Consider the following 19,368-nt stretch of genomic DNA (forward strand, 5'->3'; position numbering starts at 1 on the left):
GGACCGGCAAGGAAGAATAGCTTGTTTAGGATAATTGCTGTAGGATGGAGATAGCTAAGAAGCAGAGTCCCCATTAGGGTAGGTGGCTGCTCCCTCGTACCATTTTCTGGGCATCTGGTTTCTCTTTGGGGTGGGGAGTGTGTGTGTGTATGGTTGAAGGGTACATACTTACTGTAAATATAGTGGGGTTTTAATGCGGCTTTTTGGCTCAAACCTGGTGTTCTGGCAGATAGCTTTGTTTCCCTTCATGGCAAGATGCTGGGGCGATGGAATAGATTGGTAGTATGGATTGGTGGGAAGAGTAAAAAAAAACATAAATGTGTCTTATTAATTTATGGCTGGCTTGGACTTGACTTTCTGACTGAGCAGGCAGGGTCACGAGTGTAGAGTATTGGAGGATTGATCTAAGGATGTGGTGTATTAATAGAATGGATGAGGGTACAGCGTGTGAAGAGATACTCCGATTGTAACTTGCTGTCAGAAAGGGCTTGCTGTGTGTGGATTATGAAACTAGATGGGTTACTCAGAACCCTAAATTGCATTGTAGGTGATGTGTGTCATGCGATTTCATGGTAAATGAGCTGCTGCTGACTAACTCATATCTTAAACATCACTTCCTTTCCAAATTTATTCTAATACAAAAGTTGGGTTGCTTATCCAAGAATGAGTGTCTTGTATTATGCTTCCTTCACACGTGAGAGTCTTCAAACTGTAACCGGGAGCGCCTTGAGACACTCCTGCAATAAACATTAGACGAAATTTTAGATTTTAGGCAATGTGGCTATCTGATGTCTCATGAGTAAAATTGTTTGGAACATACTTCAAAGGTTTAAACCTCTGTATTCAAAATTCCATTGGCTTCACAGGGTTAGGAGTATTAGATGTGCAACACTGTCTCTCACTAATGTGACTGACCTTTGTGTTGCTAGCAACAACTGGTGCATGGCTCTTAATAATATTTTCTTTTGGTAACTGCTGTAGTTTGTTGAGATGGCTTGCTACACATGTGGCTCTACGTGTAAATACAATACATAGGTTGCTAATGCACCTTCCACCCTGTCCCAAGCCATATGTTAGCAATTGTTTGGGAATAAAAGGAACTAGATGGTGGGATGTGTCTGGCTTTCTTTATCCTAAAGATACAGTGAAATTATATCTTTAAAGACTGACAAACTGGTAGGTTTGAGGCTGCTTTATAATGCAAGGAGAATGGAACTTGGAACCTTGCTGCTCCACTCTGCTGCTTGCGTTCTTGTGAGCTAGCTGGTGAATTAAAGCATCCTGCACACAGCAGAGGGCAGTAGTGTACATACACATTCATGCCGCTGTTGTGGATTTTATGGGTTTCCTACTTGTTGCAGGCAGAAGCTGTCAGGTTTCTGGCTTTAGGACTCAGAAATGCTATGCGTGTCCATCCTGATTGAGGAATGGCCCTGATGGTACAGCATGCTTGCCTGACTCTGTTTCAAGGGTGTTCATTGGTTGCAGTTGCATTGGCTCACCAGCAATGAACAATTGTGTTTGTCCTCTGCATGGAACACATCTGTGCGCTATGTCCTGTGACTGTCAGGTGTGAAAATCTCAGACGGAATTTAATGTCGGAAGGGGAAATTGGATAGACATGGTGGTAACAGAGGAAACATAAGGGCCTCTTCCTTTGCAGCTGTTTTTATATTGATGTGTGTTTAGGGGGTTTTTTAATTAAAAAAAACAACACCGGCATATAGAAGAACAGTAAAGCTATTGATGTATACACTAATACATGGGAGGGAGGGACTTTATGAATGAAAGAGTTATTCTTTAGTTGCCTAAAAATTGTATCATGCATTTTCCACTCTTCGTGTTTTAAGGTGAGAGCAGCGTGTTCCCTGAAGAGTCTGTAGAAGAATTTTCCGTTGCTAGCATTGGACAAGCTCACAGCATAAGCCTGTCTGGGATCTTCATGTTGCTTTAAATAAGAGCCTTCATTGCCGCATGTTGTAAGGTGAGAGATTTCCTTTCTGAGAAAAAGGGTGGTCCCTTCTCACAGCTCACTGATAGCCGGACTGTCTTGGGAAGAGTGTGAAGAGACAGTCGGAGAGGGTGAGAAGGCCAGCCTGGAGACCTGAACCAAGCCCTTCATAATTGGCTGGAATCTCATGAAATCAAGGCAACCCTGATTTTCATTCTGGAGAAGAGGAGGAAGAATTTTTCAAGCCTTCCAACTTTCTGGGTAGCAGGAACTGCCTAGGAAACTAAACTCGGCACTTACTCTGTATTTTTGTTTGTTTTAAAGCTAGAATCCAAATTTATCTCAAACTGTTTTTAAAGACTCTAATCTACAAAGTGGTTTTGCTGAAAAATCTCTTTTCCCCATCCACTTTAAAGAGCAGCTGAATTCGTTGTTGCATTAAGACCTGAGCTTGATATCAGGGTTTGAGAAGCTGATGCTCTGGAAACTTACAAACCAAAGAAACTAACAATTGCAGGCACTTTACATTTTGCACTGAGTGTGCCCCAAAGACTCTTGCCTTGAGAGAGAACTCCAGGGAAGGTTGAAGCAGAGCAGATTTGATCTCACCAGAATCTACTGCAGTGTCTCTGCTGGCTCTGTGGCTGGCGTCTCCCGTTCTGGATTGTGCTTGATGGGGGTTTTTGCTAGGGGAGCAGACCTTGCGGCTAAGGACAGAATTGTCGAACTGGAGGACTTGGAATATATATGTCGAAAGGCATATTGGCTTAACCCCCAAGCAAAAGACGTTCTCTCTGCTGGGTCCCTTCTGTAGTATATCAAGGGTTGAAGGCTGGAGACAGCCTGCATAATCTTGCAACATGACCTCCAAGCTGGAACAAAAGGAAGCTCATCACACCAATGGCGTGGTGCTGCCCATTGTTGCTGGCCCTATAGACTGTCTCTCCAGTCCTGACCGAGAACATCTCGTTGAATCTTCCGAGTTTTTAGGGCCTGAAGAAGGAGGAGGTATCGAGGTGGTAGTGATAGAATCCCGAGCCAATGCCAAAGGGGTGCGTGAGGAAGATGCCCTGCTAGAGAATGGCAGTCAAACTACAGAGAGTGATGATACCAGCACAGACCGTGGCCCAGAACCAGCCTCTCCTCTAAAAGAGACCTCCTTTTCCATTGGGCTGCAAGTCCTCTTTCCTTTCCTGCTGGCAGGGTTTGGGACAGTAGCAGCTGGGATGGTCCTGGACATTGTGCAGGTAAGACTAAAAGCCTTCAGCATGGAATGGGCTCAAAATTCTGTATCTGGACTAGTAACTTGCTTTATTGTTAGTGGCTTTTAAATCCCATGAGAGTGATTTGCTGCTCATTACTTTGGTGGGAGGCAGAGGTTTTCCATTAGAAACCATTATATATTTATTCCTCTCTCTTTTTCAGGCTCATCTTCCTTAGATTGCACATGTGAGAGGTAGAATAAGCCCCCCTCTTCTGGAAGCAATTAAAGTTTAGGTGGTCAATAGCAGTGTGACCCACTCTTTCTGTTCCTGAATCTGAATGCCTTTTAATCACCCAAGACCCATCTTTTTCTTATAAATCTCAGCTTTAAAGGAACATAAACTCTAAAACCCAGCCTCTGAATTGAAAAGAAACTTCTACTTCTTAGAGACGGAGTGTCAGGAATGTAAAGACATCTAGAGTTCTCCCAAAAGTTCAGACCCTAGAAAGTAAATACAATAGAGCCAAACCCAACACACACACCCAAAAATGTGAAGCGAACTTTTTAAAAAATGCACTTTTGGTGGTGTTTACAGAACTGATGAGCATATGTGTGCCTGAAGAGTTGCCAATCTGGGGAAAACTCAACGAGCTGCAGTAAACGTTTTTAGCCGGGGGCCGAGACCTGTGATATTAATTGCTGGCAAATCCAATCGGCCGTTACCCAGTTAAAAGACTTGTTTAGCTAAGGGATGAAAATGTGTTCTCAGCTTTTGCATGTGGTCTGGCTTTGCCCAAATGCAGAATCTCCTTAATATATTTCTAAATAAATATTAGAAATGTAAGGCACAGTGGAGATATCCAATAGATATCTCTTGAAACACTAGCTGTCATGTGGAGCTTGCCTCCTCACTCTCAAATGACATTGCTGAGTTACTGGGATTACGGTGTCACTGGCCTCTGTGCCTGCAGTGCAGCTATCTGGCAGGTCATGTTAATGTTAAAGGCCGGGGCTCTCTCTCAATAGTCTTATCTGCCTCGTTTATGCAAGCCAGGTAGCACTTTGGACAGAATCCGACCCTACAGTTTCAAATTGCGGCTGCCTCCTGAAGTGACCGGGGTGACCTACTATCGCTTAACATTAAACATTCAGCTAAAAGAGCTTCTGCTTAAGCGCCTTGGTTTTAAACACTTCGTGAAATTTCAGTTTCATACCATTTCTGTGCTTTCAGGAGCTTAGAGGGAGTTGTCGTTGCTAGAAATTGAAATAAGAAAGCCAATGTGGTATAGCTGGACCTGGAAGAGCAGGGTTCAAATCCCCACTCAGCCAAGAAACTCACTGCTAAACTTGGAGCAGTCACCTACCTCAATGGGTTGTTGTGAGGGGAAAAATGAGGAGGGTTAGAGTTCTGTTAGAGTTGATGGAAAGATGGGATATTAAAAAAATTAACAGAGCATGGTGTAGCTTTGTAGCCAAATGTTCTTGCTCATCTTGACAAATTAGAACTGCACCGGTCATTAAACCTAATGAGATTCATGGGGGGCGGTGTTAATGTTTTGTTTTATGTTGATAACTTAAAAGTCCTGCTGGAGCAGGCCAGAGGCCCATCTAGTTTAACATCTTTCCTCACAGCGGCCACAAGCAGTCCAGAATGCAACAGCAGTTAACCCACATGATTTTCAGCAGCTGATACTCATGAGCTTACTGCCTCTGACATTAGAGGGAGAGCAATAGTTGCTGTTCTTTCTTAGAATCATAGAACTGTAGCGTTGGAAGAGACCCTGAGGATCATCTCGTCTAACCCCCTGCAGTGCAGGAATAAGCAGCTGTCCCATACAGGTATCGAACCTGCAACCTTAGTTATCAGCGCCACACTCTTTGTTGATAGCCGTTTATGTACTGCCTAAGTGTAGTTGGAGTGTGCTTCTCAAGATGGGGCTGTGTAAATCTAAAACTCAGACCTGATCATTATTATACAACATCCTGGGTGTTTTGTTTCATTGGCAGCAGATGCAGTTTGGGTTGGGGAAGGGGCTCAGTCATGGCATAAATGCACAAACTAATCAGGATTTCATTTTTTTCTCATGCAGCAGCAATATACACCTTCTAGTTTTTCAGTGTGTAGGGTGTTGGGCCTGTCTTTTACCATCTATATAATAACAACTTCACGTGATATGTTTTAATGCAAGTTTTCATGCTGCTTGGATCATCATGAAAATATAATTCATAAGTGAGTGTGTGCATGAAATTAATACCCTACCAGCCTGAGCTTGGAGGACTTCCAGATCCAGTTGATGGAGTCTTTGGAAGAGTCCCAATACTGAGCCCAGATTGAGAAATCACATCCCTACCAAAGTGAATGTTAAAATTAATCCTAGGTCAATTTTTATTGGAATAGGTGCTAACTGATAAGATACAAGCTAGTGGGCATCTTACCTGTTAGCAAGTCAGCATTGTACTAGTTACCTTTTCTACCAGAGTGATTTCTTGGGGAAACTTTCTATACTGGACGTGATTCAGTCTTTTTCGGTGCTATCTAAGCTTCTCATTGGGAGTGGAGCAGTATATAGTGTGAAGTTTTCTTGCTTAGAAATAAGCATCTCTAAATGACTGTCATGCTTTAGAAAGTTGCATGCATCTGTGTTACATGGGAACTAGTACAATACCAATATTCCAGCCTCCCTGCTCACAATGGAATTATACAAAAGCAAAATCTAAAACCATTGGACAATGTCCTAAGAATTTTTTTAAAAAGAGACTAATCTGCTTGTATTGGCCACCTTTCTTTGAAAGTCAAAGCTGTTAATACCTTCAGGCTTGGTTCATTCCCACTGGTATTTGGAAAGCACTCCCAGATTGTTCATAGCTCAGTGGGAAATTTGAACAACCACCAACTCCCCCACCCCCCAGAAATAAATAGGTCTTGAAAGTTAACAGCAGGAGCCTGTTGGCATCTCCCTAAATGCCAGTGTTGTCAAGTCTTACTCATGGAACCAGTCAATTTAATTTGTTTTTCCTTTGGGTGGTTCTTTTCCTTTGTGGTCTTTTTGAGTCTCTTGGTTCCCCAGCAGTTTGACACCCACACTTTTATTTCTCACCACCACCTGCAAAAACACATCTTCTTCTCTGGATCACTGAGATGCAGCTCTGTGGGGCTGGCTTGCCATCTTTTCCTTTGCTTTCATGAATCTTGAGTTGTGAAGACCTTTTTCTGGGTTAGGGATGAAATACTTTGCTGTCTGTTTCCTTGCTCCCAGGATTGTTCCCTTGTTGTCGTTTAGTCGTGTCCGACTCCTTGTGACCCCATGGACCAGAGCATGCCTGCTGTGAGCAAATATCTAACCCAGGAGTAGCCCCAGTCAGCATGGCCAACAGTTGCTGTTGAACATCATTTGGAGGTTGGCTACCCTGTTCTTGGAGCAAGCTGATCATTCTTTCTCTTTGAGGCTTTCAAGAAACAATTAGATAAGTCTATATCCTGGTGCAGCACTGTGTGCACTTGTTTCTTGAAACCACAGTTCCCGGAGTTATGTCATGAAACTATTGTACGCACAATTGCCTAGGGGTGGATTGTCACTGGCAGAGCATAGCAGTTCGGACTCTTTGGAGCCAGTGAGCAACTGTCTTTCTGCAAGTGATCAATTTTCCCCTTGCCCCTTTTAAAGGCCTCCAGGCATGCCTTGATACTGAACAAAGGACTGGGCTGCTGAAGAGGTGAGGGAAAAGTGAGAATTAAAATGGATGTGTATTTATACTGCTTGCTTGATCTTCAGTCTTAACCAGGGAGGATAAGAATAGTCACTATTCTACAGTAAAATGGTACACAGTGAGACGTGAAGGTGCAGAGGGCCAGGTCTGAAGAATGGGGGTGGGTGTTTTGTCCCCATTTGCTTTTGTTTTGCTTTCACATTTCCTTGTCTGCTAGCAAATGGCACAATAGCCAAACAACTTTCCAAGGTAACAAGTGGCAGTTGTAAAGTGTCACATGAGCTGCCTATCAAATATACTTTTCCGCACTTTTCCCCCATATTCCAGTTTAACATACCCTTTATACAGAGGCCATGTGCTGAGACATGTATGTGGAATTTGGGGCATGGGGTTTGAGCTAGCTGCTTTGATCCCTAAACAGGACCAACTTTTTACCAGCTGGGATAGCTCAGTTGGTAGAGCATGAGACTTTTCATCTCAGGGTTGTGGGTTCTAGCCCCACATTGGACAAAAGATTCCTCCATTGCAGGGGGTTGAACGAGGTGATCCTTGGGGTCACTTCCAACTCTACAATTCCAGTTTAGTTGATACCTATCATGCATGTGCAAAATGACCTTTTTCAAAAAAAAAGATTGGACAGGGGAAAGGATCACTGGAAAGCTTATTAGGTTCGTATGGGAGAAGATGGTATTCTACATACCGTACTCAGGTCATTTAAAGATCACTTTGAATTGGACATAGAAGGCAGTGAAGATGTTTTAATGCTGGGGAATATGGTCATGGTGTTGTCTTGGTGAACAGTCTATCATATTCTGCACCTCTTTTTGATATTTTCCAAAGGCACTCTTCACATAGTGTCTTAGAGCAGTTTAACCTAAATATAGTAGCGCATCAATAGTTGTCACCCATCCATCTGTCTCAGAAGAGATTCAGCTGGCATTCTATTCATAACTGGTGGAAGGTATTGTGATCTCCAGGTGCCCTTGATAAATCCTTCAGCAATGTTGGATCCGAAAGCAACCCTCTAGTGAACCTGATCTTTGTGAGGGGGATGCAGGCTCATCCAGAACATGTCAGATACCAATTCCATAGTCTGATAAAACGTCTGGAGCTGTGTGCGATGACGGAAGGTGTTGAGGGTGCTGTCATCTGCTTATTCAACCATTTGGCAGCATGTTGGCGCTTGGAGGCTTCCACCCTGCCACGTTTGGAATAAATAAACACTGTCATTTGTTTATCAGATGTGCGATGCTAATGAAAGACTAAACATGCAAAGGCTTCAGGCGCAGCTGCTGTTCTTTTGAACCTGACCCTGTCCTCTTAAACTGCAAATGTGCCCTCTAATAATCCGAGTCAGGCGGCTCATTGCTTGCATTTAACATGGTTTCTCCTGGACAGCGAGGATTTCTACTGGAGGCGTCAAACTCATGTAGGGTTCTTCTTTTTCTTTTTTTGCTTCTGCCATTCATGGTGCCTTGATAAATATGAGATCAGCGTCTAATCTGTGCTTTGTTACATCCTTCGTCCCAACCTTATCATCCATCTGTGGTCAGGCATTTTACAAGCAAACACCTGACACACCCCCCCCCCCCAAAAAAGCAGCTCAGGAAGATTACACTTCAAAATTAAAGCTTAAATAGCTTTCTTCTTATCCCTTGCCCAAATATAAAGGTCTTGCATTGTTTCCAGAAAACACTCTGGCTAAAGCCTCTGGAAGAGGAATGGCATTCCAGAATGTGTGAGTTTCCACCAAGGATGCTTGTTTATATCTCAGCACTCATACAGCCTGATCCTATGAATGGTTACTGACTCCTACTGAACTCCTCACTTGTTTGTGCATAGGATTTCAGTGTTGGGGTGTTATTTGCCTGACTAACAGGGATGTTCTTCTGAGAAGCTTTCATAGTGCACTCCCATATCGATCCTGTGTTTGTCAGTAGCCCATGACCAGTCATACAAAACTGCTTCTTTTATTTGCATCCCAACCTTCTTTCAAGGAGCTCAGAATGGTGAGCTTGGTGGGCCCACATGGTGTTTCCAAGCATATCCTTCCCCCTGTCAGAACTCACCAGACTCTGACCTGCTTTGCAGATCTCCTTTCTCTGTGGCCTGGTCCCAGCTGTTTACATCAAGATTCTACTTATCTAATTGGCAAGGGCTACAAAGTTGAACTGCCATCCGATGACTGTAATTTTCTTCCTGCACTGCTTATAATGATTACTCATGGGAACTCGGCTGTAATAATGCGTTGCCTGAAGCAGAATAAATGCCACTCGTTTTTCTTTTCTTCCCTCCTTCATCCAAATATCAGTGCTTAAGGACAGGAGTGAAACCTTCCATTCTTGGACTTCAAAAGGTGGCATTAATATGCCAGAAGACAATCTGGAAGACAGCGTAGAACTTCATTTGATCTTTAGATACTGAAGTTGCCGGGTGCTGTTGCATTTTAGGGGGTGGAACTTGAACTTCTGTGAATGGAAAGTGTTGAGAGCCAACCTGTGACTAAACTCTGGGTGGTAGCAGGGTAGTGAGAAGGTATTTGACAAGTATGTATTGGAGAGCAGCAGTAGACCCATTCCCTTTCACAGCTAATGTGACTCTGATGTGACACTACAGCCCTTTGAATTTCAGTTCTCTTTAACTTCCCAAGCAGATAGTTTCAGGGCAGGCAGCTGCAACCTCGTAAGCCTCCCTAAGTGCTCCTACTGAGGGATTTTGTAGGTCCGGTCATTATATTATAACCACACCTACTGCTCTGTTAGACCCCCCACACCCAGTCTCTAACAAACCCTGGCTACAAATTGTGGTGAAGGAGAAGAGACCTTAACCACAGTTCTGGGTTCAAATGACTTTCCAAGCCAAACCTTGGGTCAGTATCTGTACTGTCCATAGGAACTAAAAGGGTAATCTCTAAATTTAGCAATCTCTAATTATATATATTTTCTCGGATCCGTGAAATGTGTTCTAGGAACACATTGCACCCTTGTGAAGTTTAGAGTTCCAGAGTTCTAACGGAAAAAGCTAAAGGCAGAGTTGTTCAGAAAGTGGATCTTTTGAAGCCTGCAGCTTTTAAGTGCTGCGTAGAAACCCATCTGGCGCAGGATATGCTTGGATGGGTAAGAGATTCTAGGCTAGCAGGGGAGATGCTTTCACAGTAATAAATGTGAGATAATTGCAGACTTTTTCATCTGGCTAGCAACATGAAAGTACCAGCAAAGCAAACCTCTTTTTTTTCCTTTTGGCTATGCGGGAATTTATACAGGATGCCTTGGACTCCCATTGCAATGTAAGGGAAACATCTTGCATCTAATTTTTGTTTTTTTGGGGGGGGGGCATTAATTGTGTTATCTATCATATGCCTGCTGGCTGAGATGTCTTCACATTGGAAATTTTAGGAGATCTCTTCCCCTTACATAAGAGGCTTAATGTTATAGGCTCCCTTTTTAGCGCTTTGATATCTCTTACCGAAGGACACTCTCTACTTGCAGCAATATTTACCCTCTGCAGGAGCCGGTAATATCCTGATCATGGTTCTAAATACGCCAGTAGGTTTGGCCTTGCGTGTATTAAAAGGGAGTTGGCGTAAGTGAAGGCTCTTGTTTCCTTTCCTTGGAAAGAGCTTCTTCTCCCTTAGGGAACATCCCTACTTGGATTGTATTCCCGCTGGATCCAGTTACAACTCCTAGTGGATCCTCTGCCTGCTCCAGCTTCAAGTGCAGGCACCAAGGAACCTGTCAGGAATATTAGAGAAAAATAACTTGATATTGTGATCCCCAAAGTCTCTGCTCCAGTGCCTAACTCATCGTTTTACTTAGTCTGACATGTTTTGAAAATGCTTCCTGCCTAAATTGCTTGTTCTTAAGCTTTGCTTCGTGGTTGAACTGTAGCCTATGAGCTGTGGAAAAATCGAGAGAGTGAAAATGAGTTACATTCACTCTCATATTAAGTTTCATACAGCTAACTTTTTCTGCCTGGAAAGAAACACTCTGCATTCTTATTTTTATCTCTGGACTCTTAGCTCATTGTTTTCTAATCAGTGTCTGCCAGTGTTGATCATGGAATCACAGAACTATAGAGTTGGAAAGGGGCCAGAGGGTCATCTAGTCCAACCCCCTGTGATGCAGAACCCTAACACAATTTGATATGAGTTCACTTACTTTATTCCAATCTCCAGAAAAGTAAAGCAAGACCTTTAAGGGGTTTGGTTCGACTTGTATTGTTAATGCCACTTAACGCGATGCAATGAACATACAGTGAAACTATCTTTGGTGCATCAAACTTTGGGGGTTATGGGTAGAAAACTCAAACATAACCTAAATTCATAGGATTGTACAGTCTGAAGGGGTCCCGAGGGTCATCTAGTCCAACCCCCTGCACTGCAGGAATCTTGCCCAGCTTTTGAAATGCCTTTGTACTTAAACACATGAAATAGTGGTATTGGTATATGCTATCTTACCATACCTTGCTGGTTGTTTAACAATAAATTCTTAGAACGACATTAATTTTTATAAAGATCTTTCTCCCAAATAACCTGAGTAATATTTTAATGTCCATATAATAGCCAGCAGGACCCACGCTGTGTGTTCCTTTATGGGTAATTCTCACATTTAGCTGAATGGTTAAGATCTTGCTCATTTGCAGTGTCTCTTATATTAGACTTGATTCTCTATCTACCGTGTCAAAAGTGTATATGAAACCCCATTGGCACCACTGGTAAGTTCTCCTCCCAATGCGAATAGCCCCTGCATAGGAAAGAGTTCCCTGAAGACTGTAGAAGGGGAAGAAAGCATTGCATTCTCTGTCTCCTGTGATCTCAATCACTAGCAGCCCATCACAGCAGCTGATGCGGGTTTTGCAAACCTGTACATCAAATTAATTTAATGCTTCACCTACTTTGACCCTGAGAGCAAAGAAGCTGTTAAGAAACAGGTCTAGGAGGTTTTGCAAAGGAGAGGCGCTTTCTTTCAAAGGCTGCCAAATACCGCCTTTTCTTCCTCTTTCCTAACACTTGTGGACATCTAATGTTGGAAGATTCCAAACAGGTAAAAGAAAATACTTTTCACACAGTGCAAGAGACCCACAGGAGACCATCTTGGAGGACTTAAAAAGTCTACTAGACAAATTCAGAGGGCTCAGAGAGGGCTATCGATGACTACTAGCCATGATGGCAATACTCAGGCTCTGTCTCCACAGCCAGGGGCCCCAGTAATGCTTCTGAATACCAGCTACTAGGAACCACAGGAGGGAGGAGGACTCTTGCGCTCGGATCCTGTGTGTGATTTCCCACAGACATATATGAGAACAGGATGCTGAGCTAGATGGGCCATTGGCCTGATCCGGCGCAGTTCTTCTCATGTTCTTAATTTGGACAATCCTGGGGATTTTCCTTAACCTTAAGTTTTCCTCAGCCTCAAATCCACCCTCACTCCACAAAGTGAATATTGATAATTAGTGACTGGTTTCATGTACACAGAGTTTGCGGAATATCCAGTGAAGGAGCAGGCGCTTGCTATAGCCGTCTTGCACAGCTGCCTGCCAGTCACTCCTAAAAATAATCATTGAGGAAAATGGAGCTGCTTGGCTCCCGCCCACGACCTTAAAGGCGAAAAGCACCCTGAAGCACTGTTGTGGTTAAAGGAATATTTTCAGAGGCCCTTACTTTAGGCTGCAGTGGCGTAGCGTGGGGGGTGCAGGGGGGCCGGCCGCACCGGGCGCAACATCTGGGGGTTAGGGTTAGGGGGCGCAAATCCACGGGTTAGGGGGCGCAAATTACTTGCCTTGCCCCGGGTGCTGACAACCCACGCTACGCCACTGTTAGGCTGCAATCCTAGCCACACTTATTCAGGAGTAAGCCCCATTGAATTCAATAGGGTTTACTTCTGTGGTTAACCACTACTTTCTGTAAGTACCACAGTTTTTCCTCCCCGTATTCTATGCTTAATCTGTTACATTCTGAGAGCACAGTCAAGGCAGTTCCCACGTCTTACTGTATCTTCAGTTATCCCTTCAGGCTAGGATTTATGTGCACCACATAACCATTACTGTGCAGTTTTTGTGAGACAAACCAGTTGTAATGTTAGATGCCTGTACCTTTTCAGGGGTATTTTGGGCAGGCTGTGTCATGTTTATAGGGAGGGACTGTAGCTCGGTAGTTCAAGTCCAATGGACTTGAGCTAAATAAAACCAAAGGTTTGTACAAGGTGCAAGGCAGCTGCCTATGCCTAAGCAGGCAATAGGGTGCGCCCACTCCTGAAGGTGCCTACCCTAGATCGTATGAGCTATAACAACCACTGCCCATTTGCAAATGTCCCAATCTTGGGTAAGGTGATGGAGAAGGTGATGTCCAAGCAGTTGCAGGAGTTCCTGGATGATATAAATTCCTGGATCTGTTTCAATCTGGATCCAGGTGTGGTTATGGACTGAATCAGCCTTGGTTGCCCTGATGGATGATCTGTATCAAGAGTAGAGCAGGTAGAGAGCAACTTGTCTTCTTCATAATCAGCAGCTTTGGATACCATTGTCCCTAATGCTAAATAACATCTATATCTACCAGGATCTGTGTATTTAGTGGTGGGGGTCCCATTCTATGGAACTCCCTTCCAGTTAAGAACAGATAGGCCCCTTCCCTGTTGAATTTTCAACAGACCAGCAGGCATTTTAACTGAAGTCTGATTTTATAGTTTTAACTGATTTTCTGTATTGCATTTCTTGTACGAAGCTTAGAGGCGTTTGTAGTTAATCAATATAAAAAATGATTAAATAAATACACCTTTGGCACAATATGGCCAAACTGTAATACTAAGGCTCTATATTCACTACAACCTTAAGAAGAACCTTTCTGGAGGGAAGTAAAAGGTCATTTTAAGATTCCCCCCCCCCCAAGCCTTTATTTCTTTCCTGTGGTCTGTTTTCCCTCCCCAAGCATCCCAGATGCTGCATATAGAGTCTGCGCTATGTAATTAGCACTGCCTAAGAAACCCATGCTTGCCCTTTATGCAGCGTGTTCAGGTTTATACTGGAAGGGACAGGATATTTACAGCTTTGAGGATGGGAAGAGAGCAGACTTGTTTTTGTTGCCTCCCCTTTACCTCCGCCTCTGTTTCTGTTTTGCGTGTTTTAATCGGGAAGTGGTAATCCAGGGCCTTGAAGGAGATGGCCTTGTGACAGACACTCGTCTGGGAATCTGAACCAAGAGTCTGATCCCCAGCTGTACCGGGCACACCCCGAGTCCTGAATGACCTCAGATTCTGGGATCCAGACTATGGAGGCAAATAGGTGATTGTTCACCCCTAAGCAAAACAGCATCCTGCTGTCCTCGGCCTTTGTTGCATTTAGCAAGGCTTGCCATCTGTCTTTTATCAGTCACAAAATTCCTGTGCATGGCAAAGGAGAGGCTAGAGTGTGCTCAGTCTGTGTACACAACTCCTGTTTACTCTGCATTCATTGCACATCATCCACTGGTTTGTGAAGCCGTGTACGTATGATGATTGCCGCAAGCTACATCTATCCCATAGTTCCTTGAGAAATGCTGCATTTGGGTGTGTCCCCCTCCCCCCCAATTTGCTTCAATTCCTATTTTAAAATGTATGACATATGACTTCACCAGCGCCCCCTCTCCGGCCACTGGTGTGGACACACAAAGGGAAACCCAGAAACACATGCAACTGTGCAACAACCTACAAAGGTGCTTTGAAAAACATGGTGTGTAGGTGGGGGGGGGCGACCTTGTGTTTTAAGCCAGTCATGTGTACACACGCTTAGTTTCTGCCTTTATCGCCTAGCTGTTGCCCTGTGCATTTAAATAATATTACATTTTCCTCCCCTCCTGTGCTGAAAGCACACTTATGGCAGGAAGACAACGGTAACAGCGAGGTTAGTAGCTAGTCTGCTGCTGCTTGAACTCTGAAGACATCCTAATACGCTGTTAGAGAATCGTAAGGTTCCTAATAACCCATCTCAATAAATAACTGCTTCTTTTTAAACAATCACCTTTTTCTAGATTCTGAACTGATTTCCTTGATTTTTGCAGCACTGGGATGTCTTCAAGTATGTGACCGAAGTCTTCATCCTGGTTCCAGCACTCCTGGGACTGAAGGGAAACTTGGAGATGACACTAGCATCTCGGCTCTCTACAGCTGTGAGTATTTTGGTCTTGTCAGGCAGGTAGCTTTATATCTGCCTCCCTCCCCCCCCCCCGGCTTCCCTACATATACCTTGAAGAGGTGTTGACTTAAAGGGACTTCTCCCCCTTGAATCCTTGAAATGAACTCTAGCCAGTGTAAACCTTTCAGGCAAACAATGAGGAACATGCTTAATCTCTTCAGATGGAGATATTTCGGACAGAGAGCTGGAAGTTTCTGAACGTAGAGATGGCCAGCTCATAAAGGTTAGACTACGTTGGGAGATGTGTGTGAAGTTAGCCACGGTTGGCACTTTGATTAGTTCAGCATCACAATCTCTAAAAACACTGCTGCCCGAGCCACAGCATTGCTTTTCCCTTTTCCCTGTAGCATAAACAGGTGCTCCTTCATTCAAGTAGTGAGCACAAAGGCTGCTTTCGTGTGCCTATAGAAAAACAACAAAGTCTAAATGTAGCCAACCTCTATTCCAGGCATGCGCTGTCTCTAGGTGTGGAGACACCAAGGAATGAATGAAAGTGCATCTACCCCATTCTTCTCTGCCTCCTGAAAATCTGTTTTTGGGACCTTGGGAGTGGTGTGGGCTATGATCTGGGGGACCACAAGTAGAGGAGTTGTTGGAAACCACCACCCTTGCCTGAATGGAAGAATGACTTTGATCCATGCCTCTGCTCATTTTTCTCTTCTTCCTCCGCCAACAACAAGCTGCCCCAAGCAAGTTGTGTTTTGATGGATTCATGAGGGTTGTTGGAAAGCAACCAAGGAACAGCCAGTCTCATCCTTTATAGAGGGGAAGCTGGAAGGCTTTCCCCTAATCTGGCCGCTATGATCCTCCTAGATTTAGATTCTGAGACCACTGTTGTGCTCACTTGGTTGTTTACTGAGCATAGCGCAGCTCATTGATTTCTTGCATGAGTGCAACCTAAACAACTCCTAGCTCCTGACTCTCAATTTGTATTTCTAGAATGTTCCAAGACACTTGGAAAACATGTGCTTTAGAGGAAGTACCCCTAGAGAGTATCCCTGCACTCCAGTATAAGTGCAGAGGTGCAAAGAAATAAACAAGTTCATTGGTATCTCAAATTGTACAGCCTAAGTGTTCAGAAATAGTGGCCTTCTCTCTCTTCTGAGATATGGCTGGTGCCTATTCCTTTTAAGCTTCTGACACCAACTGAAGACCTAGATATTTACCCAGGCTTTTGGCGAGTTCCAGTGTTGATGTTTGTCTTTAGTTCTGGTTGTAAATTGTTTGCCTTGTTTTTATGTATTTGAAACTGTTTTAGTTGTAACCCCACTCTGGAACGTATTTGTAAGGGAGGGAAATAAGTAAGTTTTAAGTAAAAAAAATTTAAAAAATTAAATCCTCTTACTGTGCTTGAACTGGGGTGCTTAAATGTCACAGTTTGTTGTGGATTCAGGGTGCTGCTCATGTTACAAGTTTTGCACAACATCCGTACAATGCCATCCTCATCAGAATGTCATCCTTTGTTTTCTCATTTAATCTATTTTTACAGTTTCTGTGAAAACAACAATGCAGACATGGTAAATTGGGATTAAATTGAGAATATTGGATAGCATTTTGATAAGGGAGATGTTGTGTGAATATTGTGGGGGGAAAGATTGCATGCATGAACACCACCAAATCCACAATAAATTGTCATATTGAAGCACTCTTGATCTTTGAGTCACTGAAATCCTACTTATTTTTCTTATTGATATCAAAATCCATTGGTAGTAGATATCACATCTCAGGCAAAGAGGCCCAAATAGTTGTTGACTCCATGTTTGATATTTCTTTGACTTGCTGGGCCCTCCCCCTAATGGGAGTACATAAACCGCGTTTATGGAAGACAATCTTACTCGGCTACGAGTGATCGCCAAAGGAGGAGGAGGAGGAGGAAGTACAGAAGCAATTATTTCAGTACAAAAAGCAGCCACTGTCCTTGGCTTAATATTTCACTATATCTGCTTCATTAGTACAATAAGGATGATCCTCAGTGTAAACATCCTGCTCCTGGCCTTCATGATGCAAAGGAACACAAAAGCTGGTCTGATTTGCACAGAAATGTTGCCAAAAACCTAACCTTTGGGAATAGATTCTGGGGCGAGATGCTGCATTGCTGGGTGTGTGTCTTGGTTTGTGGATTAAATCTGTTTTCTTATATTCAGATACCCTTGAAAATTCCTTTGTTGAACAAGTGCGCTTGAAATATAGGCTAAGGAGATACCAAGAGGGGAAACAATGAGTTCCTGTATCCGTGCAACTCATGGTGGGGTCCTTGCAGCAGGAGAGCATTTGTTGAGAGGGATTTGTACTGGAGAACTGGCAGGAGTGAAACACTCTTTCCATGCGCACCTGCTTATTCTCTCCCCCACCATGCCCCCCTGCCAACAGTTCCCCCTCTTAGCAAATACAGGCTTGGAACCAAACACTTGCCCTGCTAGTCCAGTTTGGCTCTTGGAAAAGAAGCCTGTAATTGAGGATGCAGTGCCTAAAATGGATGTGGGTTCTGCAGTATTTGCTTGAATCTCCATGTCTCCATGCTATTGGAGATCCAAGTGGTAGCATACCCCCATGTAATGTAGAGAGAAGTACAGTGGTACCTCGGGTTACATACGCTTCAGGTTACATACGCTTCAGGTTAAAGACTCCGCTAACCCAGAAATAGTGCTTCAGGTTAAGAACTTTGCTTCAGGATGAGAACAGAAATTGTGCTCCTGCGGCGCTGCAGCAGCAGGAGGCCCCATTAGCTAAAGTGGTGCTTCAGGTTAAGAACAGTTTCAGGTTAAGAATGGACCTCCGGAACGAATTAAGTACTTAACCCGAGGTACCACTGTACTTAGTCATGCTGGCCACATGACCCGGAAGCTGTATGCCTGCTGCCTCGGCCAATAAAGCGAGATGAGCACCGCAACCCCAGAGTCAGCCACGACTGGACCTAATGGTCAGAGGTCCCTTTACCTTTACCACTGTACAAGTGAGAGGTTAGGGCAATGCTTTGTGAGCCTAGCTTAACCATCTGGCCCATTTCTGCCACCATTTCTGTTGGCTATTGGAACATTGATGCATCATTTGCTTAGCTGCAGTCTTTCTGTATATTTTTGCCAGCTAAAACAGTTAAGTTGCATGCTGACATTCTGTCCCCATTCGATGATTTTGAGTGATGCCCGACGTCTGCTTGGCCCTTCTCCACCCGGTTCTTCATGAAAGGAGGCAAGCTGATTGTTCCCACTGTACAGAAAGGGCAAAAAGAGGCAAAGGCATACTTTGTCCAGAGTTGGAATGGATCCCATATCTTGGCATAGGCATGCTGTCCATTTGTCAGTGGGAGGTGTTCTTTTCCCCACACCCCAAAGAATGTGAGCAGGACAAAAGGCTTTTTCATTCTAGCTGTGTTGCTGCATGGAGACTCCTTGAAACAATGCTTGTTGCACTCTGGTGCTTGGGCGCCTTCATGGTGCAAGCTCAGCATTGGACAGGCTGCCATTTGCTTCATTCCCTTGCCAATTGCTGAAGTAGGCAGCAAGACCACGACGTGAGAGTGCTTACCATAATGGTATCCTGCCCTGCCAATATGGAAGCGGCACAAGGCTGCTGCACCATTCGTTACTCCAGGCACCTCGTGCAAGCATCCTTCTCTGTTTCTTGGCTTTTCCTAATCAGTCTTGGATGCACTCATTTCAACTTGCACCAAGCACCTACCTTTTGATCGGCTGGATGGTGGAACAAACTCCTTTTCAGTCCTTTGTGCACATCTGTAAGGAACAATGCTTTTGCTTCCCCGAGTTACCTGGCCCCTGCTCCATTCATTCTTGTATGAGCAGCTTTAAAGGCTTGGTCAGTTTGTCCTGTGGACATTGAAATCCCTGAAACCTTGGGCATAGCTGCATGCTGCTTTAATGGTGTCACTTGAAGTGACATCAGTGTGTTTAAAGAATTGCAACCAAATGCAGGGGGCTTGATCCACACTGGGACCACAATTTGTGGAGAGAGGAGGCTTAACACTGGCCTATTACTGCCCGCCCCCCCAACATAATGGTAATAGCAAAGCAATGGAAGTATTATTATTTTACTATTCCAATTTGCTGCACAGGTCACCCCACTGTGCTACTGATGCTCCTACTAACTACTGTAGTGGTTTTTTGGGGGGGTCAAGGTGAGAGATGGAAGAAAGAAACTTCCCTCTCCCTATTCACACTGATCCTTATCTTCCTTGGGGGCCCTGTGCTTGTTTTTAATTTAAAACAATGGCACTGGTGTATCACTTAGAACAGTGCAATTATAGCAATATGTAGTTCGACCCCTATCTGTCTTCCGGTGATGGAGAGAACTGCCATGTAGCTGGGGCAAGAGTAGAGATGCAATA

The 19,368-nt window shown here is 44.0% G+C and overlaps 1 protein-coding gene across 9 annotated transcripts in view; it reads left to right on the plus strand.

Moving 5' to 3' along the window:
* Window positions 1-19,368, plus strand: part of SLC41A1 (solute carrier family 41 member 1) — a 38,009-nt gene that overhangs the window by 352 nt on the left and 18,289 nt on the right. For 5 of the 9 annotated variants that reach the window (XR_014527485.1, XR_014527486.1, XR_014527487.1 and 2 more), the window contains exons 2-3: window positions 1,851-3,198; window positions 14,893-15,000. Coding sequence is in view for 4 of the 9 variants with exons in the window: in XM_083508997.1 (XP_083365123.1) it covers window positions 2,812-3,198; window positions 14,893-15,000 (495 nt within the window). In the remaining 5 variants the exon portion in view is untranslated. Of the gene's footprint in view, window positions 1-58; window positions 79-1,369; window positions 1,440-1,462; window positions 1,625-1,850; window positions 3,199-14,892; window positions 15,001-19,368 lie in introns of those variants that run through there. The other 4 variants (XM_083508999.1, XR_014527489.1, XM_083509000.1 and 1 more) reach the window with 4 other exon arrangements.

The sequence above is a fragment of the Podarcis liolepis genome, assembly GCF_965112155.1.
Source record: "Podarcis liolepis genome assembly, chromosome: 6".
Taxonomy (NCBI): domain Eukaryota; kingdom Metazoa; phylum Chordata; class Lepidosauria; order Squamata; family Lacertidae; genus Podarcis; species Podarcis liolepis.